This window comes from Labrus bergylta, chromosome 4 (assembly GCF_963930695.1).
Source record: "Labrus bergylta chromosome 4, fLabBer1.1, whole genome shotgun sequence".
Taxonomy (NCBI): domain Eukaryota; kingdom Metazoa; phylum Chordata; class Actinopteri; order Labriformes; family Labridae; genus Labrus; species Labrus bergylta.
In genome coordinates this window covers 527,800-547,799 of record NC_089198.1, presented here as the reverse complement: position 1 = coordinate 547,799, position 20,000 = coordinate 527,800, and the positions used below count along the sequence as shown (strand labels likewise).

Below are 20,000 nucleotides of genomic sequence, written 5' to 3'. Positions count from 1 at the left end.
TACTTTCAAAACCATTGTGTGTGTGTGTGTGTGTGTGTGTGTGTGTGTGTGTGTGTGTGTGTGTGTGTGTGTGTGTGTGTGTGTGTGTGTGTGTGTGTGTGTGTGTGTGTTCTGCATGGGTCTGTAAACCTTTCTGTGTTCTAACCTCTCTCCATTTTTCAAAAGCATCTCCAATATTGATCCTAGTTTGAGCACGTTTCTGCTCGTGGAGCTTATTAGAAACATGCAGAGGCTTTTTAGGTCGGGTACAATCACTTCTATCTGAACCACTTCTCTTGACCGCTTCCATCACTGCAACATGTAGTGGAAAAATACAATCTGTCTGTCGTCCGCATTTGAACTTAAAACATGTTTGTGCGTCATTTAGAAATTAGAAACTGTTTCTCTGTATGGCCTTGGTCTGTATCTCCAACAGGAACACTCCTCAGTATCTGGGTACAGCATGATCCTAAATCAGTGCCCTCCAAACAAAGGACTTTCTGTTGGTGTTAGATAAATCTGATAACTGCTCTCATATCTGGCAAACCGAGGGGTGTCCAAAACGGCAGTGTGAGGGGGGGGTTGTCTTAAAAGCGCCTACCTTCTCTGGTCCAAACAAATCCAGAGCATTCAGGAGCAGAATCTAAAGTTAGAAGGAGGACATACTGGCTGCTGCATTGTTGTCAGAGAAGATGTTTCCTTAATGATCAGATAGTAAGATACCTTTATCATCTCACTCTCTACACAGCTCACTGATTGGACCTAATCACTCGTCACATCACGTCAGTCAAATGTTGATAATAAACTGAATTAATTGTTTATAGATTCATTCTTTATTTTATTTTGACCCCGAGTCTCTTCTAGGAGAGAAAAGAAGAAACATGAGAGTGAAAAACTGAAACTAGGACGTTTGAATGACAAATAAATGTCTTTATCAGCGAGGACCTGATGAGCACATTCTGATTATTTAAAACAATGATGATGACGTCACTCTTTAATCAATGAACAGTTTCAAGTGTAAATAAGAGATCAGTGAAAGCAAACACTTTTATTAACTCTTTCTTTATCTTAACTTGTCCTGAACATAATATGAACACCTGCGGGACTCTGACCATCATGATGTGAAGATACTCGCCCCTTAGTGGTCAGAAATATAAATACAGCTTAAAATGCTCAGTTTTACCATTAAAGACAGACATACAGATAGCATTCAGCGTCTGACACACACAAAGACTCAAACAGGGCTGCAGGTTCTTCATGGACCTGGTCCAGGTGTTCGATGAGGATCTGAAGGGTCAGACTGAGGGGGCTGCTGAGGACACAGGGGTCCAACAGTTGCTGAGGTCTCAAACACACCTGGACACCCTCACAGTCACTCCTCCTGTTTAGCCTGCTCCTCCCTTCTCTGCTCCTCCTTCTTCTTCTTCACCTCCTTCAGTCCATCCTGGATCATGTCCACAGCCTCCTGGTCTCCAGCCTCCCGGGCCAAACTCAAAGCTTCTTTGTAGCAATGCACAGAGTCCGCCAGCTGACCTGGACCAGAGACAAAACACAGACCAGATCAAAATCAACTCCGGCCCCCAATCATCATCCAGGTGTGTTAGCTTGACCCCTGACCTTTGTGCAGCAGAATGCCCGCCATGTTTCCCAGCAGGACATGTTGGTCCGGATGTCCCACAGACTGGCTGAGGTCCACAGCCTGCCGGATCAGTACCAGGGCATCGTCGTGGGCACCCTGTAGATCCAAGATGGTGGCAAGGTCGCTCATCAGCACCAGTGTCTGATGGAGACACAAAGAAGAAGACATCGAAAAGGACGTAAAGGTCTCTTCAAAATAACATTCACTATATTACCTATTGTCTTTGGGTTGTTTTCCCAGTGTCCCCGTTGTACCCATGTACCAGTTTACCAAGTGTAACCCATATCCCAGTTTTCCACATGATACCCCAGTGTCCCCCCGACCCCCCCATTCCTAGTCTCTAAACCATACCCAGTGTCCCCCCGACCCCCCCCATTCCTAGTCTCTAAACCATACTCAGTGTCCCCCCGACCCCCCCCATTCCTAGTCTCTCCACCATATCCAGTGTCCCCCCGACCCCCCCATTCCTAGTCTCTCCACCATATCCAGTGTCCCCCGATCTCCCCCCATTCCTAGTCTCTCCACCATATCCAGTGTCCCCCGATCTCCCCCCATTCCGAGTCTCTCCACCATATCCAGTGTCCCCCGACCCCCCCATTCCGAGTCTCTCCACCATATCCAGTGTCCCCCCCGATCCCCCCCGATCCCCCCCAGTCCTAGTCTCTCCACCATATCCAGTGTCCCCCCGACCCCCCCCATTCCTAGTCTCTCCACCATATCCAGTGTCCCCCCGACCCCCCCCATTCCTAGTCTCTCCACCATATCCCTTGTCCCCCCGATCCCCCCGATCCCCCCCCATTCCTAGTCTCTCCACCATATCCAGTGTCCCCCCGATCCCCCCCCATTCCTAGTCTCTCCACCATACCCCTTGTCCCCCCGATCCCCCCCCAATTCCTAGTCTCTAAACCATACCCAGTGTCCCCCCGACCCCCCCCATTCCTAGTTTCTCCACCATATCCAGTGTCCCCCCGACCCCCCCATTCCTAGTCTCTCCACCATATCCAGTGTCCCCCGATCTCCCCCATTCCGAGTCTCTCCACCATATCCAGTGTCCCCCCGACCCCCCCATTCCGAGTCTCTCCACCATATCCAGTGTCCCCCCGACCCCCCCATTCCTAGTCTCTCCACCATATCCAGTGTCCCCCGACCCCCCCATTCCGAGTCTCTCCACCATATCCAGTGTCCCCCGATCCCCCCCAGTCCTAGTCTCTCCACCATATCCAGTGTCCCCCGATCCCCCCCAGTCCTAGTCTCTCCACCATATCCAGTGTCCCCCCGACCCCCCCCAGTCCTAGTCTCTCCACCATATCCAGTGTCCCCCCGACCCCCCCGACCCCCCCCATTCCTAGTCTCTCCACCATATCCAGTGTCCCCCCGACCCCCCGCATTCCTAGTCTCTCCACCATATCCCTTGTCCCCCCGATCCCCCCGATCCCCCCCCATTCCTAGTCTCTCCACCATATCCAGTGTCCCCCCGATCCCCCCCCATTCCTAGTCTCTCCACCATACCCCTTGTCCCCCCGACCCCCCCCATTCCTAGTCTCTCCACCATATCCCTTGTCCCCCCGATCCCCCCGATCCCCCCCAGTCCTAGTCTCTCCACCATATCCAGTGTCCCCCCGACCCCCCCAACCCCCCCCATTCCTAGTCTCTCCACCATATCCAGTGTCCCCCCGACCCCCCCCCATTCCTAGTCTCTCCACCATATCCCTTGTCCCCCCGATCCCCCCGATCTCCCCCCATTCCTAGTCTCTCCACCATATCCAGTGTCCCCCCGATCCCCCCCATTCCTAGTCTCTCCACCATATCCAGTGTCCCCCCGACCCCCCATTCCTAGTCTCTCCACCATATCCAGTGTCCCCCTGACCCCCCCATTCCTAGTCTCTCCACCATACCCAGTGTCCCCCCGACCCCCCCATTCCGAGTCTCTCCACCATACCCCGTGTCCCCCCCGACCCCCCCATTCCGAGTCTCTCCACCATACCCCGTGTCCCCCATTCCTAGTCTCTCCACCATATCCAGTGTCCCCCCGACCCCCCCCCCCCCCCATTCCTAGTCTCTCCACCATACCCCGTGTCCCCCCGACCCCCCCATTCCGAGTCTCTCCACCATACCCCGTGTCCCCCATTCCTAGTCTCTCCACCATATCCAGTGTCCCCCCGACCCCCCCCCCCCCATTCCTAGTCTCTCCACCATACCCCTTGTCCCCCCAATCCCCCTCCATTCGTTGTCCAACCTGTGGGTGTGTGTCCCCCTGCTCCTGGCGACAAATATTCAGAGCTTTCTGGTAGTCCTCTTTGGCCTGGGTCAGGTGTAAACCTGATGCTCGGTATCGAGCCCGCGAGTCAAAACACAGACCAAGCAGGAGGCGGGTGTCCTTCCTCAGAGCCTCCTGCTCCTCTATGGACAACAACAATAAAACAACAATATCATCATCAACAACAACAATATCATCATCAACAACAACAATATCATCATCATCAACAACACTAAAACAACAATATCATCATCAACAACAATATTATCAACAACAATATCATCATCATCAACAACAACATCATCAACAACAATAATAAAACAACAATATCATCATCAACAACATCAACAATATCATCAACAACAACATCATCAAAAACAACAACAACAACATCAACAACAATATCAACAACATCAACAATATCATCATCATCATCATCAACAAAAACAACAACAATAACATCAACAACAACATCAACAATATCATCATCAACAACAACAACAACAACAACATCATCATCATCAACAACAACAACAATATCATCATCAACAACAACAACAACATCATCATCATCATCAACAACAACATCAACAATATCATCATCAACAACAACAACACAGGTCTCCCACAGGTGTTCAACAGGTGTTCAACAGGTCTCCCACAGGTGTTCAACAGGTGTTCAACAGGTGTTCAACAGGTGTTCAACAGGTCTCCCACAGGTGTTCAACAGGTGTTCAACAGGTGTTAAACAGGTGTTCAACAGGTCTCCCACAGGTGTTTAACAGGTGTTTAACAGGTGTTCAACAGGTGTTCAACAGGTGTTCAACAGGTGTTCAATGGGTGTTCAACAGGTGTTTAACAGGTGTTCAATGGGTGTTCAACAGGTGTTTAACAGGTGTTCAACAGGTCTCCCACAGGTGTTCAACAGGTGTTCAACAGGTCTCCCACAGGTGTTCAACAGGTGTTCAACAGGTCTCCCACAGGTGTTCAACAGGTGTTCAACAGGTCTCCCACAGGTCTCCCACAGGTGTTTAACAGGTGTTTAACAGGTGTTCAACAGGTGTTTAACAGGTGTTTAACAGGTGTTCAACAGGTGTTCAACAGGTGTTCAACAGGTGTTCAATGGGTGTTCAACAGGTGTTTAACAGGTGTTCAATGGGTGTTCAACAGGTGTTTAACAGGTGTTCAACAGGTCTCCCACAGGTGTTCAACAGGTGTTCAACAGGTCTCCCACAGGTGTTCAACAGGTGTTCAACAGGTCTCCCACAGGTGTTCAACAGGTGTTCAACAGGTCTCCCACAGGTGTTCAACAGGTGTTTAACAGGTGTTCAACAGGTGTTCAACAGGTGTTCAACAGGTGTTTAACAGGTGTTTAACAGGTGTTCAACAGGTGTTCAACAGGTGTTCAACCGGTGTTCAACAGGTCTCCCACTGGTGTTCAACAGCTGAACCTGACTCTCTTCAGCAGAGGTCTGAACTTTCAGGATTAACGTCTTTAAATATTCTAAAATAAAAATATGGTTACACATTGTTCAAAACGTCACCTGTCTGCTGCTCTGCAGGCACCTCCTTCTGTTTCTCTAGTTTGGCCTCAAGAGATTCCGTACAGAACCTGAAACCATGTTCAGCAAGCTCCGCCCTCAAACACACACACACACACACACACACACACACACACACACACACACACACACAAGTCACTCTCTGATAAAAGCATTGGTCTCACATCAGGCAGTTGAATCTTACTCTTACTTGTTCTGTTCGGCGTAGATTGTGGCGAGTTTCAGTGACATCTCGATGACAGCGTTGTCGTTCTGGAAACAGACAGGTAGTCAGAGCAGCTGGCTGAAAATGTACACACACACACACACACACACACACACACACACACACACACACACACACACACACACACACACACACACACACACACACACACACACACACACACACACACACACACACACACACACACACACACACACACACACACACACACACACACACACACACACACACACACACACACACACACACACACACACACACACACACACACACACACACCTGTGGGGTTCCTCCTGACAGCATGAAGCTCATGGATGCTTTGAAGAGTTTTTCTGCCTGATGAAGAAACAATGACACCGATGATGATGATGATGATGATGATATGGGAGAGGGCTATAGTCCGGTTATCATAGTGACACAGAGCAGGTTATATATAAAAACTCATAGACTGCAACATTTACCACTTCCCCATACCATCAACACAGAGCTGTGATTGGACAATACTTACACTGTCCAGCTGACCCTGAACGTACGCCAGATTCGCCATCTGAGAAGAGGTCGAAGGTCACAGTGAGGCCTCCATCAAGACAGTAGAGATGTACAATGTGTACCTGGCTGTAGGTGTAGTGTGTACCTGGATATAGGTGTAGTGTGTACCTGGCTGTAGGTGTAGTGTGTACCTGGCTGTAGGTGTAGTGTGTACCTGTAGGTGTAGTGTGTACCTGGCTGTAGGTGTAGTGTATACCTGGATATAGGTGTAGTGTGTACCTGGCTGTAGGTGTAGTGTGTACCTGGCTGTAGGTGTAGTGTGTACCTGTAGGTGTAGTGTGTACCTGGCTGTAGGTGTAGTGTGTACCTGTAGGTGTAGTGTGTACCTGGATATAGGTGTAGTGTGTACCTGGCTGTAGGTGTAGTGTGTACCTGGATATAGGTGTAGTGTGTACCTGGCTGTAGGTGTAGTGTGTACCTGGCTGTAGGTGTAGTGTGTACCTGTAGGTGTAGTGTGTACCTGGCTGTAGGTGTAGTGTGTACCTGGATATAGGTGTAGTGTGTACCTGGCTGTAGGTGTAGTGTGTACCTGGCTGTAGGTGTAGTGTGTACCTGTAGGTGTAGTGTGTACCTGGCTGTAGGTGTAGTGTGTACCTGGATATAGGTGTAGTGTGTACCTGGCTGTAGGTGTAGTGTGTACCTGGATATAGGTGTAGTGTGTACCTGGCTGTAGGTGTAGTGTGTACCTGGCTGTAGGTGTAGTGTGTACCTGGCTGTAGGTGTAGTGTGTATCTGTAGGTGTAGTGTATACCTGTAGGTGTAGTGTATACCTGTAGGTGTAGTGTATACCTGTAGGTGTAGTGTGTACCTGGCTGTAGGTGTAGTGTGTACCTGTAGGTGTAGTGTGTATCTGTAGGTGTAGAGTGTATCTGTAGGTGTAGTGTATACCTGTAGGTGTAGTGTATACCTGTAGGTGTAGTGTGTATCTGTAGGTGTAGTGTGTATCTGTAGGTGTAGTGTATACCTGTAGGTGTAGTGTGTATCTGTAGGTGTAGTGTGTATCTGTAGGTGTAGTGTGTATCTGTAGGTGTAGTGTGTATCTGTAGGTGTAGTGTGTATCTGTAGGTGTAGTGTATACCTGTAGGTGTAGTGTGTACCTGGCTGTAGGTGTAGTGTGTATCTGTAGGTGTAGTGTGTATACCTGTAGGTGTAGTGTGTACCTGTAGGTGTAGTGTATACCTGTAGGTGTAGTGTGTATCTGTAGGTGTAGTGTATACCTGTAGGTGTAGTGTGTACCTGGCTGTAGGTGTAGTGTGTACCTGTAGGTGTAGTGTGTACCTGTAGGTGTAGTGTGTACCTGGCTGTAGGTGTAGTGTGTACCTGTAGGTGTAGTGTGTACCTGGCTGTAGGTGTAGTGTGTACCTGTAGGTGTAGTGTGTACCTGTAGGTGTAGTGTGTACCTGTAGGTGTAGTGTGTACCTGTAGGTGTAGTGTATACCTGTAGGTGTAGTGTGTACCTGTAGGTGTAGTGTGTACCTGTAGGTGTAGTGTGTACCTGGCTGTAGGTGTAGTGTGTACCTGTAGATGTAGTGTGTACCTGTAGGTGTAGTGTGTACCTGGCTGTAGGTGTAGTGTGTACCTGTAGGTGTAGTGTGTACCTGGCTGTAGGTGTAGTGTGTACCTGGCTGTAGGTGTAGTGTGTACCTGTAGGTGTAGTGTATACCTGTAGGTGTAGTGTGTATCTGTAGGTGTAGTGTATACCTGTAGGTGTAGTGTGTACCTGGCTGTAGGTGTAGTGTGTACCTGTAGGTGTAGTGTGTACCTGTAGGTGTAGTGTGTACCTGGCTGTAGGTGTAGTGTGTACCTGTAGGTGTAGTGTGTACCTGGCTGTAGGTGTAGTGTGTACCTGTAGGTGTAGTGTGTACCTGTAGGTGTAGTGTATACCTGTAGGTGTAGTGTGTACCTGTAGGTGTAGTGTGTACCTGTAGGTGTAGTGTATACCTGTAGGTGTAGTGTGTACCTGTAGGTGTAGTGTGTACCTGTAGGTGTAGTGTGTACCTGGCTGTAGGTGTAGTGTGTACCTGTAGATGTAGTGTGTACCTGTAGGTGTAGTGTGTACCTGGCTGTAGGTGTAGTGTGTACCTGTAGGTGTAGTGTGTACCTGGCTGTAGGTGTAGTGTGTACCTGGCTGTAGGTGTAGTGTGTACCTGTAGGTGTAGTGTGTACCTGTAGGTGTAGTGTGTACCTGGCTGTAGGTGTAGATGATGGCCTGGTTGTTGTGGGTCTGATGAGCCAACACGACGGCCTGATGGAGGAAAGTGGATGCGGCCTGCAGCTGTCCTCGATACACACTGAGCTGAGAGACAGTACATGTTAGGATGCAGCTCTACTCTCATTAACACTGCAGCACAGTCCAGGTACCTTCGCCTTCTTCAGCAGCAGGACCAACTCATCCTCCTTCCTCTGAGCTTCATCTCTGAGGTCTTCATCAGAGCTGCTGAACAGGGAGAAAGCTACACACACACACACACACACACACACACACACACACACACACACACACGGATGAGGATAGAATCAGTTGATTTTTTTTTAATGGAGTCTGATGTTGTGAGCTGAACATACCAACAGCTGCCCACAACACTCCTCCTCCTCCTCCTCCTCCTCCTCCTCCTCCTCCTCCTCTTCCTCTTCCTCCATGTGAGTCGGGGAACTTTCTCCTGATTGGCTCATGTGGGCTGATTTTTACCCAGCAGGCCGAGCAGCTTCCCTCCACGGTGTGTGATGTCACACAGCTGTGACTCTGCTGTCTGAAACAAACACATGATGAAGAACGAGTAGATGACAATGAAAGGCGTCTGATCCAACCTTCACAACAGGGTCCTAAGTCTCTGACTAGACTCTTCTCCTCTGTCGCCCCCCGGTGGTGGAATGAACTTCCAAACTCCATGTGATCTGCAGAGTCCCTCTGCACCTTTAAGAAAAAGCTAAAGACCCAGCTCTTTATGAATACCTACTAACTTAATGATGATGGTCTCCATATTATTGATGATGATGATGGTAATGATGATGGTCTCCATATTATTGATGATGATGATGGTAATGATGATGGTCTCCATATTATTGATGATGATGATGGTCTCCATATTATTGATGATGATGATGGGCTCCATATTATTGATGATGATGATGGTAATGATGATGGTCTCCATATTATTGATGATGATGATGGTAATGATGATGGTCTCCATATTATTGATGATGATGATGGTCTCCATATTATTGATGATGATGATGGTAATGATGATGGTCTCCATATTATTGATGATGATGATGGTCTCCATATTATTGATGATGATGATGGGCTCCATATTATTGATGATGATGATGGTCTCCATATTATTGATGATGATGATGGTCTCCATATTATTGATGATGATGATGGTCTCCATATTATTGATGATGATGATGGTCTCCATATTATTGATGATGATGATGGTCTCCATATTATTGATGATGATGATGGTCTCCATATTATTGATGATGATGATGGTCTCCATATTATTGATGATGATGATGGTAATGATGAAGGTCTCCATATTATTGATGATGATGATGGGCTCCATATTATTGATGATGATGATGGTAATGATGATGGTCTCCATATTATTGATGATGATGATGGTAATGATGATGGTCTCCATATTATTGATGATGATGATGGTCTCCATATTATTGATGATGATGATGATCTCCATATTATTGATGATGGTCTCCATATTATTGATGATGATGGGCTCCATATTATTGATGATGATGGGCTCCATATTATTGATGATGATGGTCTCCATATTATTGATGATGATGGGCTCCATATTATTGATGATGATGATGGTAATGACGATGGTCTCCATATTATTGATGATGATGATGGTAATGATGATGGGCTCCATATTATTGATGATGATGATGGTCTCCATATTATTGATGATGATGATGGTCTCCATATTATTGATGATGATGATGGTCTCCATATTATTGATGATGATGATGGTCTCCATATTATTGATGATGATGATGGTCTCCATATTATTGATGATGATGATGGTAATGATGAAGGTCTCCATATTATTGATGATGATGATGGGCTCCATATTATTGATGATGATGATGGTAATGATGATGGTCTCCATATTATTGATGATGATGATGGTAATGATGATGGTCTCCATATTATTGATGATGATGATGGTCTCCATATTATTGATGATGATGATGATCTCCATATTATTGATGATGGTCTCCATATTATTGATGATGATGATGGTCTCCATATTATTGATGATGATGATGGTCTCCATATTATTGATGATGATGATGGTCTCCATATTATTGATGATGATGGGCTCCATATTATTGATGATGATGATGGTAATGATGATGGTCTCCATATTATTGATGATGATGATGGTAATGACGATGGTCTCCATATTATTGATGATGATGATGGTAATGATGATGGTCTCCATATTATTGATGATGATGATGGTAATGATGATGGTCTCCATATTATTGATGATGATGATGGTCTCCATATTATTGATGATGATGATGGTCTCCATATTATTGATGATGATGATGGGCTCCATATTATTGATGATGATGATGGTAATGATGATGGTCTCCATATTATTGATGATGATGATGGGCTCCATATTATTGATGATGATGATGGTCTCCATATTATTGATGATGATGATGGTCTCCATATTATTGATGATGATGATGGTCTCCATATTATTGATGATGATGATGGTCTCCATATTATTGATGATGATGATGGGCTCCATATTATTGATGATGATGATGGTAATGATGATGGTCTCCATATTATTGATGATGATGATGATCTCCATATTATTGATGATGATGATGGTCTCCATATTATTGATGATGATGATGGTCTCCATATTATTGATGATGATGATGGTCTCCATATTATTGATGATGATGATGGTAATGATGATGGTCTCCATATTATTGATGATGATGATGATCTCCATATTATTGATGATGATGATGGTCTCCATATTATTGATGATGATGATGGTCTCCATATTATTGATGATGATGATGGTCTCCATATTATTGATGATGATGATGGTAATGATGATGGTCTCCATATTATTGATGATGATGATGGTCTCCATATTATTGATGATGATGATGGTCTCCATATTATTGATGATGATGATGGTAATGATGATGGTCTCCATATTATTGATGATGATGATGGTAATGATGATGGTCTCCATATTATTGATGATGATGATGGTAATGATGATGATCTCCATATTATTGATGATGATGATGGTAATGATGATGATCTCCATATTATTGATGATGATGATGGTCTCCATATTATTGATGATGATGATGGGCTCCATATTATTGATGATGATGATGGTCTCCATATTATTGATGATGATGATGATCTCCATATTATTGATGATGATGATGGTAATGATGATGGTCTCCATATTATTGATGATGATGATGATCTCCATATTATTGATGATGATGATGGTAATGATGATGGTCTCCATATTATTGATGATGATGATGGTAATGATGATGATCTCCATATTATTGATGATGATGATGGTCTCCATATTATTGATGATGATGATGGTAATGATGATGGTCTCCATATTATTGATGATGATGATGGTAATGATGATGATCTCCATATTATTGATGATGATGATGGTCTCCATATTATTGATGATGGTAATGATGATGATCTCCATATTATTGATGATGATGATGGTCTCCATATTATTGATGATGATGATGATCTCCATATTATTGATGATGATGATGGTAATGATGATGGTCTCCATATTATTGATGATGATGATGGTAATGATGATGATCTCCATATTATTGATGATGATGATGGTAATGATGATGGTCTCCATATTATTGATGATGACGATGATCTCCATATTATTGATGATGATGATGGTCTCCATATTATTGATGATGATGATAGTAATGATGATGGTCTCCATATTATTGATGATGATGATGGTCTCCATATTATTGATGATGATGATGGTCTCCATATTATTGATGATGATGATGGGCTCCATATTATTGATGATGATGATGGTAATGATGATGGTCTCCATATTATTGATGATGATGATGATCTCCATATTATTGATGATGATGATGGTCTCCATATTATTGATGATGATGATGGTCTCCATATTATTGATGATGATGATGGTCTCCATATTATTGATGATGATGATGGTAATGATGATGGTCTCCATATTATTGATGATGATGATGATCTCCATATTATTGATGATGATGATGGTCTCCATATTATTGATGATGATGATGGTCTCCATATTATTGATGATGATGATGGTCTCCATATTATTGATGATGATGATGGTAATGATGATGGTCTCCATATTATTGATGATGATGATGGTCTCCATATTATTGATGATGATGATGGTCTCCATATTATTGATGATGATGATGGTAATGATGATGGTCTCCATATTATTGATGATGATGATGGTAATGATGATGGTCTCCATATTATTGATGATGATGATGGTAATGATGATGATCTCCATATTATTGATGATGATGATGGTAATGATGATGATCTCCATATTATTGATGATGATGATGGTCTCCATATTATTGATGATGATGATGGGCTCCATATTATTGATGATGATGATGGTCTCCATATTATTGATGATGATGATGATCTCCATATTATTGATGATGATGATGGTAATGATGATGGTCTCCATATTATTGATGATGATGATGATCTCCATATTATTGATGATGATGATGGTAATGATGATGGTCTCCATATTATTGATGATGATGATGGTAATGATGATGATCTCCATATTATTGATGATGATGATGGTCTCCATATTATTGATGATGATGATGGTAATGATGATGGTCTCCATATTATTGATGATGATGATGGTAATGATGATGATCTCCATATTATTGATGATGATGATGGTCTCCATATTATTGATGATGGTAATGATGATGATCTCCATATTATTGATGATGATGATGGTCTCCATATTATTGATGATGATGATGATCTCCATATTATTGATGATGATGATGGTAATGATGATGGTCTCCATATTATTGATGATGATGATGGTAATGATGATGATCTCCATATTATTGATGATGATGATGGTAATGATGATGGTCTCCATATTATTGATGATGACGATGATCTCCATATTATTGATGATGATGATGGTCTCCATATTATTGATGATGATGATAGTAATGATGATGGTCTCCATATTATTGATGATGATGATGGTCTCCATATTATTGATGATGATGATGGTAATGACGATGGTTTCTGTTTGATAACGACGACTTATAAGATGGTTTCTATACTGATTAGAGCTCTCAAGAACTGCCCTCAATGTTGTGCTTTGCCTCTGGTCACTTCCTGTCAGCACCTGTGGTCACTTCCTGTCAGCACCTGTGGTCACTTCCTGTCAGCACCTGTGGTCACTTCCTGTCAGCACCTCTGGTCACTTCCTGTCAGCACCTGTGGTCACTTCCTGTCAGCACCTGTGGTCACTTCCTGTCAGCACCTCTGGTCACTTCCTGTCAGCACCTGTGGTCACTTCCTGTCAGCACCTGTGGTCACTTCCTGTCAGCACCTGTGGTCACTTCCTGTCAGCACCTCTGGTCACTTCCTGTCAGCACCTGTGGTCACTTCCTGTCAGCACCTGTAGTCACTTCCTGTCAGCACCTGTGGTCACTTCCTGTCAGCACCTCTGGTCACTTCCTGTCAGCACCTGTGGTCACTTCCTGTCAGCACCTGTAGTCACTTCCTGTCAGCACCTGTGGTCACTTCCTGTCAGCACCTGTGGTCACTTCCTGTCAGCACCTCTGGTCACTTCCTGTCAGCACCTGTAGTCACTTCCTGTCAGCACCTGTGGTCACTTCCTGTCAGCAACTGTAGTCACTTCCTGTCAGCACCTGTGGTCACTTCCTGTCAGCACCTGTGGTCACTTCCTGTCAGCACCTCTGGTCACTTCCTGTAGTCACTTCCTGTCAGCACCTGTGGTCACTTCCTGTCAGCACCTGTGGTCACTTCCTGTCAGCACCTCTGGTCACTTCCTGTCAGCACCTGTGGTCACTTCCTGTCAGCACCTGTGGTCACTTCCTGTCAGCACCTGTGGTCACTTCCTGTCAGCACCTGTAGTCACTTCCTGTCAGCACCTGTGGTCACTTCCTGTCAGCACCTCTGGTCACTTCCTGTCAGCACCTGTGGTCACTTCCTGTCAGCACCTGTAGTCACTTCCTGTCAGCACCTGTGGTCACTTCCTGTCAGCACCTGTGGTCACTTCCTGTCAGCACCTCTGGTCACTTCCTGTCAGCACCTCTGGTCACTTCCTGTCAGCACCTGTAGTCACTTCCTGTCAGCACCTGTGGTCACTTCCTGTCAGCACCTGTAGTCACTTCCTGTCAGCACCTGTGGTCACTTCCTGTCAGCACCTCTGGTCACTTCCTGTCAGCACCTGTAGTCACTTCCTGTCAGCACCTGTGGTCACTTCCTGTCAGCACCTCTGGTCACTTCCTGTAGTCACTTCCTGTCAGCACCTGTGGTCACTTCCTGTCAGCACCTCTGGTCACTTCCTGTAGTCACTTCCTGTCAGCACCTGTGGTCACTTCCTGTCAGCACCTGTGGTCACTTCCTGTCAGCACCTCTGGTCACTTCCTGTCAGCACCTGTAGTCACTTCCTGTCAGCACCTGTGGTCACTTCCTGTCAGCACCTCTGGTCACTTCCTGTAGTCACTTCCTGTCAGCACCTGTGGTCACTTCCTGTCAGCACCTGTGGTCACTTCCTGTCAGCACCTCTGGTCACTTCCTGTAGTCACTTCCTGTCAGCACCTGTGGTCACTTCCTGTCAGCACCTCTGGTCACTTCCTGTAGTCACTTCCTGTCAGCACCTGTGGTCACTTCCTGTCAGCACCTGTGGTCACTTCCTGTCAGCACCTGTAGTCACTTCCTGTCAGCACCTGTGGTCACTTCCTGTCAGCACCTGTGGTCACTTCCTGTCAGCACCTGTGGTCACTTCCTGTCAGCACCTCTGGTCACTTCCTGTCAGCACCTGTAGTCACTTCCTGTCAGCACCTGTGGTCACTTCCTGTCAGCACCTGTAGTCACTTCCTGTCAGCACCTGTGGTCACTTCCTGTCAGCACCTGTGGTCACTTCCTGTCAGCACCTGTGGTCACTTCCTGTCAGCACCTGTGGTCACTTCCTGTCAGCACCTGTAGTCACTTCCTGTCAGCACCTGTGGTCACTTCCTGTCAGCACCTCTGGTCACTTCCTGTAGTCACTTCCTGTCAGCACCTGTGGTCACTTCCTGTCAGCACCTGTGGTCACTTCCTGTCAGCACCTGTGGTCACTTCCTGTCAGCACCTCTGGTCACTTCCTGTCAGCACCTGTAGTCACTTCCTGTCAGCACCTGTGGTCACTTCCTGTCAGCACCTCTGGTCACTTCCTGTGGTCACTTCCTGTCAGCACCTGTGGTCACTTCCTGTCAGCACCTGTGGTCACTTCCTGTCAGCACCTGTGGTCACTTCCTGTCAGCACCTCTGGTCACTTCCTGTCAGCACCTGTAGTCACTTCCTGTCAGCACCTGTGGTCACTTCCTGTCAGCACCTCTGGTCACTTCCTGTAGTCACTTCCTGTCAGCACCTGTGGTCACTTCCTGTCAGCACCTGTGGTCACTTCCTGTCAGCACCTCTGGTCACTTCCTGTAGTCACTTCCTGTCAGCACCTGTGGTCACTTCCTGTCAGCACCTCTGGTCACTTCCTGTAGTCACTTCCTGTCAGCACCTGTGGTCACTTCCTGTCAGCACCTGTGGTCACTTCCTGTCAGCACCTCTGGTCACTTCCTGTAGTCACTTCCTGTCAGCACCTGTGGTCACTTCCTGTCAGCACCTCTGGTCACTTCCTGTAGTCACTTCCTGTCAGCACCTGTGGTCACTTCCTGTCAGCACCTGTGGTCACTTCCTGTCAGCACCTGTGGTCACTTCCTGTCAGCACCTGTGTGTCCAATCAGACTCAAAGCTGAGCTCACATTGTTCCTTTAGATCCTCTTGTTCTTCCTCTCTGATGTAGAGCTGCTCTGACACCAGCAGGTGGCGTCATTTCACTTCATCAAACAGCTCAGAGTAATGACAGGTGTGCTGAGCGCTGTGGCCTCCTTCTTCTTCTACTGTCTTTATTATCACCTCCAGCCTGCTCTCTTCTTCTACTGTCTTTATTATCACCTCCAGCCTGCTCTCTTCTTCTACTGTCTTTATTATCACCTCCAGCCTGCTCTCTTCTTCTACTGTTTTTATTATCACCTCCAGCCTGCTCTCTTCTTCTACTGTTTTTATTATCACCTCCAGCCTGCTCTCTTCTTCTACTGTTTTTATTATCACCTCCAGCCTGCTCTCTTCTTCTACTGTTTTTATTATCACCTCCAGCCTGCTCTCTTCTTCTACTGTTTTTATTATCACCTCCAGCCTGCTCTCTTCTTCTACTGTTTTTATGCTCGCACTTACACACCTCTTCTTCTGCACTTGTTCCCGAGTCCCAACCACGATGACGTCATGAGAATACCTGAGTATACACCTGTCTGTCTCACCCCCCCTCAGCAGAGATCTGTCTCACCCCCCCTCAGCAGAGATCTGTCTCACCCCCCCTCAGCAGAGATCTGTCTCACCTTCCAGCAGAGATCTGTCTCACCCCCCCTCAGCAGAGATCTGTCTCACCCCCCCTCAGCAGAGATCTGTCTCACCCCCCCTCAGCAGAGATCTGTCTCACCCCCCCTCAGCAGAGATCTGTCTCACCCCCCCTCAGCAGAGATCTGTCTCACCTTCCAGCAGAGATCTGTCTCACCCCCCCCTCAGCAGAGATCTGTCTCACCCCCCCTCAGCAGAGATCTGTCTCACCCCCCCTCAGCAGAGATCTGTCTCACCCCCCCTCAGCAGAGATCTGTCTCACCCCCCCTCAGCAGAGATCTGTCTCACCTTCCAGCAGAGATCTGTCTCACCCCCCCTCACCTTCCAGCAGAGATCTGTCTCACCCCCCCTCACCTTCCAGCAGAGATCTGTCTCACCTTCCAGCAGAGATCTGTCTCACCCCCCCTCAGCAGAGATCTGTCTCACCCCCCCCTCACCTTCCAGCAGAGATCTGTCTCACCTTCCAGCAGAGATCTGTCTCACCCCCCCTCAGCAGAGATCTGTCTCACCCCCCCTCAGCAGAGATCTGTCTCACCCCCCCTCACCTTCCAGCAGAGATCTGTCTCACCTTCCAGCAGAGATCTGTCTCACCCCCCCTCAGCAGAGATCTGTCTCACCTTCCAGCAGAGATCTGTCTCACCCCCCCTCAGCAGAGATCTGTCTCACCTTCCAGCAGAGATCTGTCTCCCGGGTCCTCCTGAACACCTGAACCTGCTCAGAATCCTGCAGAGGGCTGCGCGTTGAAGAGAGGAGGCCGCCATCTTTAATGTTTACATAAGTGAGCGGAAACCACGACGAGTTGCTCCACGCCTTCAGAATAAAAGCTTTTCTTTCATTAAACATTTAAAGTGTGTAGTTTTGATGTCGCTGGATTCTCGAACATGACTTTGTGGTGTGAGTTGAATTTCCTGTCACATTATTTAAATCCATTGACTTTGATTTACACGATATCAGGTTGAATGAACTTCTGCTTTCTTTTTGTGAATTTAACATTGAAAGTCAGCCGGAAATAAGAAGTGAAACCGTGTTTGGATTACTGAGCACATTAAAGTGACAGCGTGAGAACATGTGTTGTCATAGCAACCAGCACTTCATGTTTCCTTAATGATCAGACAGTAAGATACCTTCATCCTCTCACTGAGTGATGTTTATATTTATTTAAAGCTGTAGACACACTGAGCTCTCACTGAGTGATGTTTATATTTATTTAAAGCTGTAGACACACTGAGCTCTCACTGAGTGATGTTTATATTTATTTAAAGCTGTAGACACACTGAGCTCTCACTGAGTGATGTTTATATTTATTTAAAGCTGTAGACACACTGAGCTCTCACTGAATGATGTGTTTATATTTATTTAAAGCTGTAGACACACTGAGCTCTCACTGAGTGATGTGTTTATATTTATTTAAAGCTGTAGACACACTGAGCTCTCACTGAGTGATGTTTATATTTATTTAAAGCTGTAGACACACTGAGCTCTCACTGAGTGATGTTTATATTTATTTAAAGCTGTAGACACACTGAGCTCTCACTGAGTGATGTTTATATTTATTTAAAGCTGTAGACACACTGAGCTCTCACTGAGTGATGTTTATATTTATTTAAAGCTGTAGACACACTGAGCTCTCACTGAATGATGTTTATATTTATTTAAAGCTGTAGACACACTGAGCTCTCACTGAGTGATGTTTATATTTATTTAAAGCTGTAGACACACTGAGCTCTCACTGAGTGATGTGTTTATATTTATTTAAAGCTGTAGACACACTGAGCTCTCACTGAATGATGTGTTTATATTTATTTAAAGCTGTAGACACACTGAGCTCTCACTGAGTAATGTGTTTATATTTATTTAAAGCTGTAGACACACTGAGCTCTCACTGAGTGATGTTTATATTTATTTAAAGCTGTAGACACACTGAGCTCTTACTGAGTGATGTGTTTATATTTATTTAAAGCTGTAGACACACTGAGCTCTCACTGAGTGATGTTTATATTTATTTAAAGCTGTAGACACACTGAGCTCTCACTGAGTGATGTTTATATTTATTTAAAGCTGTAGACACACTGAGCTCTCACTGAGTGATGTTTATATTTATTTAAAGCTGTAGACACACTGAGCTCTCACTGAGTGATGTTTATATTTATTTAAAGCTGTAGACACACTGAGCTCTCACTGAGTGATGTTTATATTTATTTAAAGCTGTAGACACACTGAGCTCTCACTGAGTGATGTTTATATTTATTTAAAGCTGTAGACACACTGAGCTCTCACTGAGTGATGTTTATATTTATTTAAAGCTGTAGACACACTGAGCTCTCACTGAGTGATGTGTTTATATTTATTTAAAGCTGTAGACACACTGAGCTCTCACTGAGTGATGTTTATATTTATTTAAAGCTGTAGACACACTGAGCTCTCACTGAGTGATGTTTATATTTATTTAAAGCTGTAGACACACTGAGCTCTCACTGAGTGATGTTTATATTTATTTAAAGCTGTAGACACACTGAGCTCTCACTGAGTGATGTTTATATTTATTTAAAGCTGTAGACACACTGAGCTCTCACTGAGTGATGTTTATATTTATTTAAAGCTGTAGACACACTGAGCTCTCACTGAATGATGTGTTTATATTTATTTAAAGCTGTAGACACACTGAGCTCTCACTGAATGATGTGTTTATATTTATTTAAAGCTGTAGACACACTGAGCTCTCACTGAATGATGTGTTTATATTTATTTAAAGCTGTAGACACACTGAGCTCTCACTGAGTGATGTGTTTATATTTATTTAAAGCTGTAGACACACTGAGCTCTCACTGAATGATGTTTATATTTATTTAAAGCTGTAGACACACTGAGCTCTCACTGAGTAATGTGTTTATATTTATTTAAAGCTGTAGACACACTGAGCTCTCACTGAGTGATGTTTATATTTATTTAAAGCTGTAGACACACTGAGCTCTCACTGAATGATGTTTATATTTATTTAAAGCTGTAGACAC

The 20,000-nt window shown here is 45.2% G+C and overlaps 1 protein-coding gene across 1 annotated transcript; it reads right to left on the bottom strand.

The window, feature by feature from the left end:
- Window positions 1-1,012: 1,012 nt before the first annotated feature.
- Window positions 1,013-17,810, bottom strand: ttc19 (tetratricopeptide repeat domain 19). The gene is made up of 11 exons (XM_065953448.1): window positions 17,656-17,810; window positions 8,778-8,962; window positions 8,574-8,665; window positions 8,398-8,508; window positions 6,172-6,210; window positions 5,943-5,999; window positions 5,628-5,689; window positions 5,420-5,514; window positions 3,855-4,018; window positions 1,597-1,759; window positions 1,013-1,512 (listed from the first exon to the last, which is right to left on the bottom strand). Exons 1-11 carry the CDS (start codon window positions 17,748-17,750, stop codon window positions 1,352-1,354), a joined length of 1,224 nt encoding a protein of 407 aa, XP_065809520.1. The 5' UTR covers window positions 17,751-17,810; the 3' UTR covers window positions 1,013-1,351.
- Between the last annotated feature and the right edge of the window lie 2,190 nt (window positions 17,811-20,000).

Bases quoted from the DNA above. Each gene is read 5' to 3' on its own strand.
- ttc19 (XM_065953448.1), bottom strand. From the start codon at position 17,750: ATGGCGGCCTCCTCTCTTCAACGCGCAGCCCTCTGCAGGATTCTGAGC. The intron at 8,666-8,777 runs GTATGTTCAGCT...GTGTGTGTGTAG, and splicing joins AGTGTTGTGGGCAGCTGTTG to CTTTCTCCCTGTTCAGCAGC. The intron at 5,515-5,627 runs GTAAGAGTAAGA...TGTGTGTTTGAG, and splicing joins ATCTACGCCGAACAGAACAA to GGCGGAGCTTGCTGAACATG.